The sequence below is a fragment of the Narcine bancroftii genome, chromosome 3 (genome assembly GCF_036971445.1).
Source record: "Narcine bancroftii isolate sNarBan1 chromosome 3, sNarBan1.hap1, whole genome shotgun sequence".
Taxonomy (NCBI): domain Eukaryota; kingdom Metazoa; phylum Chordata; class Chondrichthyes; order Torpediniformes; family Narcinidae; genus Narcine; species Narcine bancroftii.
This window is the reverse complement of record NC_091471.1, coordinates 156,309,453-156,321,566: the sequence shown is the minus strand read 5'-3', so window position 1 is coordinate 156,321,566 and position 12,114 is coordinate 156,309,453. Positions and strand designations below refer to the sequence as shown.

The following is a 12,114-nucleotide window of genomic DNA, read 5'->3' as shown; positions in this document are numbered from 1 at the left end:
CGACATATTGGTCTAGATAACCGTCCCGTAAACATTCAAGGAATTCCTCCTCCTCAGTATTTTTACTAATTTGGCTAGTCCAATCTATATGTAAATTAAAGTCTCCCATGATGACAGCTGTTCCCTTATTGCACGCTTTTCTACTTTCTCTTTTAATGCCTTCCCTCACCTCTACACTACTATTTGAAGGCCTATATACCACCCCCACTAATGTTTTCCGCCCCTTGCTTTCCTCAGTTCTACCCATATAGATTCCGCATCTTCCGAGTTGATATCCTTTCTGTCAATCGTGTCGGTCCCTTCTCTCACCATCAATAGTACCCCTCCCCCTTTTCTTTCTTGCCAATCCCTCCTAAATATCGTATACCCCGGGATGTTAAGTTCCCCGGCTTGCCCACCTTGCAGCCATGTTTCTGTAATCCCAATCAAATCATATTTGTTTATCTCAATTTCCACAGCTAATTCATCTACCTTGTTCTGAATGCTTCTTGCATTAAGATATAAAGCCTTCAGATTTGCTTTTTTCACCCTCCTTGCTCTTTCTGATTTTTTACTTTCGCTGCCGAACCTAACTTTTCCTGTTTTATCTTTTCTGTCCTTTGCCCTATCATACAGGTTCCCAGCCCCCTGCCAAATTAGTTTAAACTGCACCAATTTTGAATCATACAATTTCAGGCTATTTGAATGCACTGTGTCAGAGATGCTGATAATGGCTCAGTGTGTTGCTTTATTCCCTTTATATCGGGAGGACATGCCCCATCAGACCTGCAATAAAGGGTCCCGACCCAAAACAGTGACCCACAGATGCTGCCTGACATGCGGAGTTCCTCCAGCAACTCATTATCAAAACAATCTTGTTTATAGCCTATCCCTCTTATCTATCATCTATAAGATAATCAGTTCACCAAAGTTTTATGTAGTTACAACACAACTTTTGACTTTTATGCTCATTACCCCTATCTATGAAGGCAAGCATTCCTTACACCCTTATCACTTGTGTTGCCACTTTCAGAAAGCAATGGACTTTTACAGGCCCACCTGCATTTGAGTGCTATTAAGAGTTGTACCATGTCCTAAAGGCTTTTTCCATGCATTTGAATTATATTTTAGCAGCAAGATTTGTGTCATTTCAATGTGTTACAGAAAGAAGAGATGGTCATTTAAAACACTAGTGGTACAAATGTTCTTTCTTCTTTCTTCTTTTTCTTTGGCTTGGCTTCGCGGACGAAGATTTATGGAGGGGGTAAAAAGTCCACGTCAGCTGCAGGCTCGTTTGTGGCTGACCAGTCCGATGCGGGACAGGCAGACACGATTGCAGCGGTTGCAAGGGAAAATTGGTTGGTTGGGGTTGGGTGTTGGGTTTTTCCTCCTTTGCCTTTTGTCAGAGAGGTGGGCTCTGCGGTCTTCTTCAAAGGAGGCTGCTGCCCGCCAAACTGTGAGGCGCCAAGATGCACGGTTTGAGGCGTTATCAGCCCACTGGCGGTGGTCAATGTGGGAAGCTTTTGCTAATTGCATGCACTCCAGTCTGGCTGAATGTTCATATGAGACTCATGTAATGCAGAGCCATATGTACATAATTATTATTTTATTAAAGCTAAAGTTAATTGGTGGAAAACTGCAATTGCTGCCATTCTGAAGAAAAGTCCTAGTCCCAGCTGGCTAATCAGAGATGTAAGTACCCGATAATTCTTATTGCCACTTTGAGCAAACCTTTTATCTATAAGCTGAAATGGGTTCATGAACAGCATTGCAACTTTACAAGAAGGGAAGAGAGATGAATATATGTTTGTCAGCACCTCAGGAGAGCTCCCTTACTTTTCTGTGAATATGATAATAATAATTTGCAACCAAGAGGATAAATAGGGCTTTTGTATAACATTTTATCTGAAAGATGATACTATCAACAGCTCAGCATTCCCTGGGAGATGCATTCGTTTAATACTCTTCTGAAGTTCCTGCCCAGATCATGCACTCAAGTCACTTAATGTTGAACTTGTAGCCTGTTCTGACAAGAGGTGCCAATACTGATGGTGGAAGATCCAATAAATGTTTTGAGAAGACAAACATTTATTGAAGAATTGTATCATGAAATGGCTAAAATAAATAAATGTTAAAAATTCTTCCATTTAATTATTCAAGTATTTCAGTGTCCTTTTTGTTTTTTTTAAATTTCAAAATAATTTACAGAAAATCTGGCTTAGGTACCAACAATGTCATAACTATAGGGGGTGTTTTTTGAAAAGGTACTCGTAGTGAGGAGAGTAAGTGTGGGACCAGGAAAGGGAAATAAACTGGCATTGAGTGAAAATAACAAACTCTAATTTTCCTTCTTTCCTCAGACTCTCTCAGAAGCAACAAACTATCATGAAGCTTTGAAGAAATTGGCCTGCACTCCGATCAATGCAAATGTGTACTTCATTTTAGGTGGAGTCAAACAAAATGAAGGCACAATTATAACAAGAGACCTCAACAAACCTGTGGACATCTGGCCTTTGAAGCCTGCTGAAGGGCAGTGAGTGAATAATAAAAGCAAAAATTGCTGTCTTACTCTGCAGGTTAGGTAGTTTCTTTGGAAAGAGATGAAGGATTAAAAAAATACAAGAATCCTCTTTTTAAATTGTGTATTCAGTAGAAATAAAGAAGCATCTGCAAACGGTCAGCACAATTTCTTTACAGTGCCAGTGATCGAGACTGGGGTTCGAATCTCACACAGTGTCTGCATGGGATTTGTCCAGGGACTCCAGTTTCCTCCCACCATTCAGAACGTATCGGAGGTGTAGCTTAACGGGGCGTAAATTAGGCAGCACGGACTCATGAACCAAAATGGCCTGTAACCGGCTATAGGTTTAAAATAAATTAAATGTAATAGTTTCTAAAAGTCGTGTTGATAAATCTTGCCCAGAAATTCCTTTACCAAATTCCAAAAATAAAAAGGGTCCCTGCAATTGAAAATTGTCAGATCTCAGAGAAATTTCACACATTTTTATTGGTAGATATTAGGACATAAATACCTTCTATCCACTGTAAAGTCTCTATAGTGAGCACAGATATAATATGCAAAATTGGCTTCTGGTCAGATTTTCAAGCTCACTGCTCTGAATAAAGACAATTCTTATTTACTCACAGAACCATCTGATTTCACTTTCCTCATTCCCCTGATGCCATTCTATTTCAAACACCACCAATCAAACTGCATTCTCTGCTCTCTAAGAGATACTTAACATCCTAGGACTTCAGCTATGCTGCTGTTGGAGGATATGATCAAAGTCTCTTCAGCCTCTTGCCCCCAGGATCATTCCAGCTTACAACTGATCTCTGTTACATCTCATGGTTTGCTGCCCACTTCTACAACTACTAGGTGACCCACATAGCACTCTCAAGGAGAGAAGACTTCAGGTGTTCCAAAACATAAATTTTGCATTGAAGTTTTAAAATTTAGAGAATTTAAGATATAAGACACAAGAAACTGCAGATGCTGAAATCTTAAGCAAACTAAGAGAAGCTGGAGAGACTCAACAGGTCAGGCAGGCTGCATCCATGGATAGAAATAATGTGCATTTCAGGACTCTGATAATGGTCCCAATCTGAAATATTGATTGTCCATTTGTCTCCATGGATATTCCATGATCCACTGATTTCCTCCAGCTTCTTCTTCTTTGCTGGAGGTTAACAGATACTGTATGTTCCATTTGTTTTCTCTTGCCTAACCCTGGTGGTATCTCATGAAGGGATTATGCTTCTTTTTTGTTTACATAGATGGTACAGAGTGCAGACGAACTATGATCATTGGAAATCTCCGCCTTCATGGGATGACAGAAGGTGAACATTCCTGTGCCTATAACCCTGTGAAATATTTGCACTTTGCTTTGTTTATTGCTTTTGATTTTACATGTTGTGTTGTTTTCTCAAGAACACCAGCTAATCGCGCCCTCAATTATACAATGCAAAAGAACATCAATCTGAATACAATGTTCAAGGTGAGTGCCAGTGGAATCCAACTTGTTGGATTTACAGCATATGGGTTGTGAATGTGAATGGCAGTCAGAGGAGAAAAGAAACTGGTGAGTGGGGTGATAGCTGGCAAAAGGAGTACGTGTATGAATTGCCTCCTTTTTATATCGTTTTATCTACGAGCATCTTTGTTAGTCCCACTTATTCTGGCACCTTTGGTTCTCCCCACATTCCTATTAACTCCCTCCAGATTCTGGACTGAGACCAATTTAACCTTAACTTGTCTTTGACAAGACTAGCGATTACCACCAGCCTCTAGTTGTCCTGGGAAGGTGGTGCTGAACTTTATCAAATCAATATTGCATTGACATTTTTGAAGAGAGTGATTTTTTTATTTTTGGCCAGAGCAGGTAAGGCCGGTAGATTACCTTCCCTAAGCTGGCAATGAATGGTTGGGGTTTAGCATTGTCATTTTAATTTGGTTTTCACTGGGGATTACCATGTTCCTATCTGTGCATATGTATCTTTAAAGGAAGGGAATGCAATAAATGTGATGGATTGGACTATCGTGAAAGTACAGGATCAGTATGTTCGACCAGATGAGTCGGAGCCAACCATCAAATACTCATTTACATAAATCCAAGGCTATTCCTATTTTGTTCTCCCCACACTCCTATCAGTTCCCTCCGGATTCTACAGCTCACCCATGTACTAGAGACAATTAAACGACCAGCCTGTTCTTCTTTGTCCTCCATCAGTCATGGTCGACCATTGGTATTGCGCCACTGGAAGTCACTGTGGAGTGCAAACAGTGTACAAGCCAGGGCAGAGTTGATAAGGAGATCTGCCTGTTGCCCGTGCAATGGGGACACCCCCCCCCCCACCCCCATGCTAATGAAAGGTCTAAAGGAACGACGAAGGTCAATATAGTTTGGTGCCAGCAGCCTCGCAGGAGTGCCGAGCCAGTGCTGAGTACAGCAGTCAGCCACCTTCAGGACTCCGACTCAGATTTTTCCTCGGGGTTTACTTGCAAAGTCTTTCCTGTGTGTGGGTGTAGCCACAAGGCAGCGGAGATTTGAAATCAGAGTTTTCCCTCTCCTAGATGAGTTACCATCCATGGTTAATGACCCCCATCTGCCTGAAGCAACTGGTTTCAAGGCACCAGTGTGGCCCACCTTTGTCCCCCTTCTCCTGTCAGTGAGAACAGTTCTGCTAAGCATAACAACCATGAAGGTTAAGAGTTGTCAGAGGCTGTTTGAGTTGCATGCCATGAAGAGCCTGTACATCTTTGGGATGTTGGAGGAAACCAAAGCATTCAGAGGAAACCTACACTGTCACAGGGGTATCACACGTACCACAGGCAGCATCAGAGGTTAGCTTGAATGCAGGCCACTGGAACTGTGAGGAAGTAACTCGACAAGCTGCCCATAAATGTTAGGTGATTTCTTTTTCTCTTATCAAGGATTACTAAGATTAACATTTACAGCTTTCTTATTACCCCATCTGAAATCATTTAATGCCACATAACTGACATAAAAATAATTAAGAAAGTCTAATCAATATTATTCTTTAAAATTGGGCTTCTATCAAGAATGTATGCACCATTCAGTATAGAGTTATAATTTTTAGGTCTCTAGTGTATAATAGAAGCAGCAGTACTCCAATTCTCTTTTCTAAAGATTATTCTGATCTGATAAAATAATCAGCAGTAACCAGTTAAATTTCTGGGCTTTTTGAAATAGGAAGAAAGAAAAAAAGGGACTGTTTCTGACAAAAGGTTTCAAGCTGTGAAACAGCCAGCTGAAGGTTTTGTAATGAATGATTCAGTGCTCATTCTCATACCTCCTTGAAACCAGTGGCAGCCTCTGGAGTACAGCTCTACCTTATGAACAAACCATTTCTTCTATGAGAGTGCAACTCACCCTGCCTTCTGTGTAATACGGCGCAGCAAGTGAAAAGTAAAATTGAAGGTGCTGGAAATGTGCTAGTATCATTACATTATATTTCAGGCAATGGAGGGAGAGACGGTTTCTAGGGAAAGAAAAACAGGGTTCCAATTCAGACTGAAGATGCTTTGTCAGAATGAGAGAGTCTAGTTTTCAGCTGAATACTGTGTGAGAGAGATGGATAAAGCACAGAGGGTTTCTCTAATAGAGTGAGGTCATCCTCAATTATCACTTTTACACAGAATTTCTCTGGAGAATAAATTAATGAGGGAAGTTAATGAGAGAGAGAAAACACGGAAAGTAACACAGGTCAAGAGGTTGATGAAGAAGGAATTTGGTGTGTTTCATAAGTCAGGGCATTGAGTACAGTGACAGGCACCATGTTGGTGAGACTGCACTTGGTATATTGCATGCCATTCTGGTCACCCAGTAGGAAGTGTGCAAAAAAGATTCAGTAGAATGTTACCAGGCTGGTAGGCTTGAATTATAAGGAGAGGCTGGATAGGCTGGGCCTATCCAGGGTGAGGGAAGGATGTTTTAGAGGTTTATATAATCATGAGTGGCATAGACAAAGTAAATAGTCATTGTTTTCCCTGGGGTAGGAGAATCTAAAACTACAGGGGACTGGAAAACAAAGAGAAGAGGGTTAATAGGATCGTTTAGAGGGCCTGGTTTAGAGGGCATGAGTGATGGGAAGAGATCAGGATGACCTCAAACTGAAAAGAGATATTTTGCAAAAGGGTGAACAAATCCTCATCTGGGTTCTCCAGTGTGGACCAGATCACATGCATTGCACTCTGTTGGAAGAAATGCAGTTAAATTTAAGATGGAAGGTGTGTTTGGGCCCTAGGATAGTAGGCATGGAAGAGATTATAAAAACAATCTGCAGCTCCTGATGTTGCACATGAAGGTGAGTTGGAAGAGTGGATCAAGGAACAATCCCATCAGAATGCTGGAAGTGGAGGGCAGCTCCGGGAGTGCTGCCATATCTGTGCCTTTCCATTGAAAAGCACAACCAAACTTCTCCAAATGATTTTATGCAGTTCTGGAAATTCCCACAGCTGCTTCCTGGCTTGAGTTATTCTCCTGTTTATTTGATCATTTAGCAGCTGAATCTTAACCAACTCTCTCATCTCCCCTCTACCACACCTCGGACACATGTCAGGTGGTGGGATCTGTTGAAAGTCTTTGAAGCAAATCACAATCTGCCAGAGAAACTCAGTGGGTCAAGCAGCATCAGTGGGAGAAACAGAATGGGCAATGTTGCAGGCCAGAGCCCTTCATGAATAAAGTTTTTAAATTGCTTGGTTATTGAATACGGATGCCTTAGTAGGGAATCTCGGGCTAGAAATAGTTGAGAGACTGTTAAGAGCTCTGCTAACTAAGGAAGAGGTGAAACTGGGTTTCAGGAGAATGGAAAACATTTCAGAAGTAAAGATGCAGAAGTCTTATCTTCAAAGCAGATCCCAATGGAAAAGGATCTGAGAGAATGGAAAGGAGGCAGAATGGGAGGAAACATAGTTGAGAAGTATGCGGGATGTTGGAAACAGAAATCTAATGAAGGGAAAAGTCAGAGGTGCACCATGAAAGTGAGAGAAGAGTGGATTTTGGCAGCAAAAATTATCAAATTTTCACGTTCATTTCTGTTTGTGGTTATTGTACTTCAAATACTGTCCAACAAGAGTACAGCTAACAATCTCAGACTAAAAATGTGATTACATGCAACTTTTTAATTTCAAGATTCTTTTTATTTTGTCATGTAATAGTATGTAACTTGTAATATTATTACAAAATTGCCTGCTGTAATATATCTTTGATGTATCTTGGTTCATTTATAAATAGCACTAATCAATGCAAAATGTACTCCTACCATTGTACATGGTGTCATTTTCAGCATTCTGCAACATTATATTTAAATAAATTCATGTTTTTCTGATCGTGTACATTTATGTTGTAGGTTCTCTCCATCAGACCAGTTTTAAATGAGTGAGTATTGGTCTTTAAATATACTTGAATTGAAGAATTCTGAAAGAGATGCTGTTGAACGTCATTTAGAATGGTGTTAAAAAAAACTATTGTCCTCTTTCTCCCTTTGTAAAATATTTTATTTTGCATAGATGCCATTAAAAATGGGTGCTAAAGTTAACGTTTTTTTTTGGCCATTTGTTATAAAGTCAAAAGCATAGATCTGAGATCTTGGCCCAATTTGTCTGTGCCAATCAAATTGGCATTGTGGGGTAGACCCATGCCCTCATGTAGTCAACATTCTTCCAAACCTTTTCTATCCATATTTCTATCCACATCTTTTAAACATTGTAAATGTACCTGCTTCTATAGCTTCCTCTGGCAATGTGTTCCAGATACAGATCACCCTCCAAGTTAACAAATTGCCTCTTTGATCCCTCTTAAATTTATTTTCTCTCACCTTTAATCTATGCCCACTAGTTCTGTAATCACCTACCCTTGGATAAAGCCCCAGCTTATGCAATCTCTCCCTGCAGCACAAACCCTCCAGTCCCAGTAACATCCTGGTGAATCTCCTCTCTACCCTTTCTAAATTAATGATATCCTTTCTATAACTGGGTGACAAGAACAGCACCAATCCCTTGTACATCTATTATGTTTCTAACCAAAGGGTTATCATGTTTGTATGTATTGCGATCTTACAATATATTTTTATTAGATTAAGGCCTCAACCAGTGGTTAAAGAAATGATTTTCATTGCCTTTGTGAGAACTATTTTAGATTTTAATTATTCTGTATGTGCAAAAAGGATGAATTTACTGGTAATGTTTTCAAAAAATGACATAAATTCCAGGCGAACTGTCTATACAACGATAATGTGTGCTGCACGATCTGACTACAAGACCATAATTAGGTCAGGGAAGACAAATAAATTGGATTGTAAGTAAAGTCGATCTGATTTTATTTTTAATGTTATTCTTTATATTTTACATATTAATCTTGTGATTTTGTGATTGACAACAGACAAAAAAAATTACACCGCTGCCTGAATTAAAAGAAGAGACTTTTGGCGAATATCAAGATGCTCTTAGTCACATTTTCTCTTAATGTAATTTTCTTTTGAATATGTTGTGATGTATTCATATTGATGCCATTGTGTTTAAAGTGTTCAATAGCGAATGTTTTACAAATCTTACCATTTGAAAAAATCAACTCATCTGTTTATAAAGTTTGTTGATATTCCTGGTTGGTTTCTTTAAGTGAAATATTCTAAAAGGAACATGATTTTTTTTAACAACTTTACAAATGTTTACAGAGGCATATTTTTGAAATAGAAATTTTGAAGCAGGCCAGATTATTCACACGGATTCAGAGAATTAACAAATCAACTGGATTATATGGAATCTCTGAGCACACGCTTATTAAATCTGAGTATCAAAAGAATGCTTTTTATACTATGAACTAAATTCAGTTCTGCAATATCCACAGAGAAATTTCGGTGATTGATGTCATAAAACTACCAAGATAAATAGATAGAGAGACAGACAGAGAGACATAGACGGAGACAGAGAGGAAATCTAATAGTGAATAAAATGTAAATGTGTTTTTACTGTATATATTTTTCTAGATGTGATTCACAAGAAAGACTTGGTTATCCATCATGTTCCAGCCTTGCCTGGAACCATTCAATCAAAAATTGTCCCAGCCACCCCCTTGCTGCAGTCTTGTCGTTCTTTCCATATAGTTCCACCATTGGCTCAAACACTCCTTTAGTGCTGGTCCGATTTCAGTACTGTCACTCCCTCAGTGCTGTTCCTTCATTGGCTCAGATGTTCACTTGGCTGCCAGCTGTCTGATCTTGGCTCAGATATTCCCTCAAAATAATCCAATCATCTCAAAGATGGCTGTGAAGCCAGTTATTGAGGTTGAGGTTGAATTGTTTATTGTCACATGTGCTGAGATATGGTAAAAATAATACACATAAATTTTGTAACATGCAGTTGCTGTTTAAGGTAAAGGGTGAGAGATTTGATGTAAGGAGTCTACATTCTTCCCGTGTCTGTGTGAGTTTCCTCCCACTGTCCAAAAGGTGCAGGGAGTGTAGGTTAATTCGGTGTAATTGGGCAGCATGGGCTCGTGGGCCAAAATCGCTTATTACCATGCTGTATGTCTAAATTTAAAAAATTAAATTTAAATAGGAACCTAAGGGGTAACTATTTTACAACAGGGGTAGTGAGTGTATGGAATGGGCTGTTGGAGGAGGTACTTGAGGCAGGTACTATTGCAATGTTTAAGAAACATTTGAATGGATACATGGATAGGATAGATTTAGTGGGATATAGGCCAAATACAGGCAGGTGGGACTAGGGTGGGTGGGGCATTTTGTTTGGTATGGGCCGAAGGGCTCAATGGGAGATGAATATTCACATAGTATTTAGCTTCATGATGAGCCAGTCTGTGTTATCCTACAAGTGGACCCAACCAGTTAATTGACGATCTACAAAAGATAGTCAAGGGCCCTCAGAGAATCAACCACGCAGTTAATAAGGAGTGAATGGAGGCTCTTTTGCTCCTATATCAACATTAATATTTCATGTAGTGAGAGAGGCTGAAGTCAACAGACAAAAAAATTACACCACTACCATGAATTAAAAGAAAAGGCTTTTGACGAATATCAAGATGCTCTTGGTCAAATTTTCTGCTTAACATTATTTTAATTTGTGAATGTTTTACAAATCTTACCAAAGGTCACATCCTCAGAATAAAAGGATGTCCCTTTAGAACAAAGATGAGGAGATATTTCATCATGTAGGGGGTGATGAATCGTTGCCACAGACGGCTGTGAAGGCCAAGTCTTTGGGTTGATTTAAAGCGGAGGTTGATAGGTTCTTGATTGGTAAAGACATCAAAGAATAAGGGGAGAGGAAGGAGAATGGGGTTAAGAGGGAAAAAAATTTAGCCATAATTTGATGGTGGAGCAGACTCAATTGGTCAAATGACCTAATTCTGTGCCTATGGCTTATTGTCTTACTTCATTGTTAAATAGAAGTTGCAGGCCTCATCAAAGTATCAAGATATATGTTGGCAGGTTAATTATCGGCTTATATCCAAACATTTCTTAATTTTCACTTTCCAGTGTGCATTTGACAATATTTGGCTCCAGTTGTAGGTTTATACCACAAAATTTGTCCATGGTTCTTTTTTTTTAAATTTTTTTATTTTTCACACTATAAACCATATTGACCAAGATACATTCAGATATTTTTCTTCTTAAATATATAGTGTCATTTTCTCTCCCTTTTTCCCCCCTCCCTTCCCTCCCTCCCTCACCCCCTTCCCCATTTATTTGAAGTTCAATCTATAAGATACATTAAACCCGTTCAACAATGTTGTCACTTAATAAAAATAAACAAGAAATTTTACTGAGTCATTTCTTTTCGTTATCTTCTCCTTCTGTCATTTTAGGTGGTGGAAGTCCATCATAGGATTTCTCTATTGTATTTCATGTATGGCTCCCATATTTGTTTTAATATTATAATGTAATTTCTTAAATTATATGTTATTTTTTCTAATGGAATACATTTATTCATTTCTATATACCATTGTTGTATTCTCAAGTTGTCTTCTAATTTCCAGATTGACATAATACATTTTTTTTGCTACAGCTAGGGCTATCATAACAAATCTTTTTTGTGCTCCTTCCAAATCGAGTCCGAATTCTTTGTTTCTTATATTACTTAGGACAGGGGTGTCAAACTCAAATTCACGGAGGGCCAAAATTAAAAACTTGGACTAAGTCGAGGGCCGAACTAAATATTTATTAAAAATTTTCAACAACATCTGCATGTTTTCTCTTCTTTCAACATATGTCATGTTAAACTTTTTCTTATTAAAATAAATGTTTAATAATAGTTTTGGATAAACTCTTTCATTGTCATTGTCATTGGCCCATTTCCTTTAGCGTTCTGAAACCGTGCACATGACGAATCAATGAGGGATGATTAAAGCAGTGGTCTTCAAACTTTTTCTTTCCACCCACAGACCACTTTAAGCAATCCCTTATTAATCACAGAGCACCAATGGCACAGGGACGCGAGTGGAAAGAAAAAGGTTGAGAACTGTTGTATTGTGGTAACTCCATATCTGATTAGGCAAGTGGTCAGAGAAGGACCCCCCCTACCCCAAGAAAGGCTTAAATCACAGGAACAAAATAAGCTTCTGTCTCACTGCTCCCAATCTTACACACAGTCCT

The 12,114-nt window shown here is 39.0% G+C and overlaps 1 protein-coding gene across 1 annotated transcript in view; it reads left to right on the top strand.

The window, feature by feature from the left end:
- LOC138757734 (N-acylethanolamine-hydrolyzing acid amidase-like) overlaps positions 1–11,292 on the top strand; it is a 30,479-nt gene extending 19,187 nt beyond the window's left edge. The window contains exons 5-11 of the mRNA XM_069925498.1: positions 1,595–1,671; positions 2,340–2,512; positions 3,757–3,819; positions 3,911–3,977; positions 7,855–7,883; positions 8,716–8,801; positions 8,886–11,292. Coding sequence (XP_069781599.1) covers positions 1,595–1,671; positions 2,340–2,512; positions 3,757–3,819; positions 3,911–3,977; positions 7,855–7,883; positions 8,716–8,801; positions 8,886–8,911 — 521 coding nt within the window. The 3' untranslated portion in view covers positions 8,912–11,292. The remainder of the gene's footprint in view (positions 1–1,594; positions 1,672–2,339; positions 2,513–3,756; positions 3,820–3,910; positions 3,978–7,854; positions 7,884–8,715; positions 8,802–8,885) is intronic.
- The last annotated feature ends 822 nt before the right edge of the window (positions 11,293–12,114 follow it).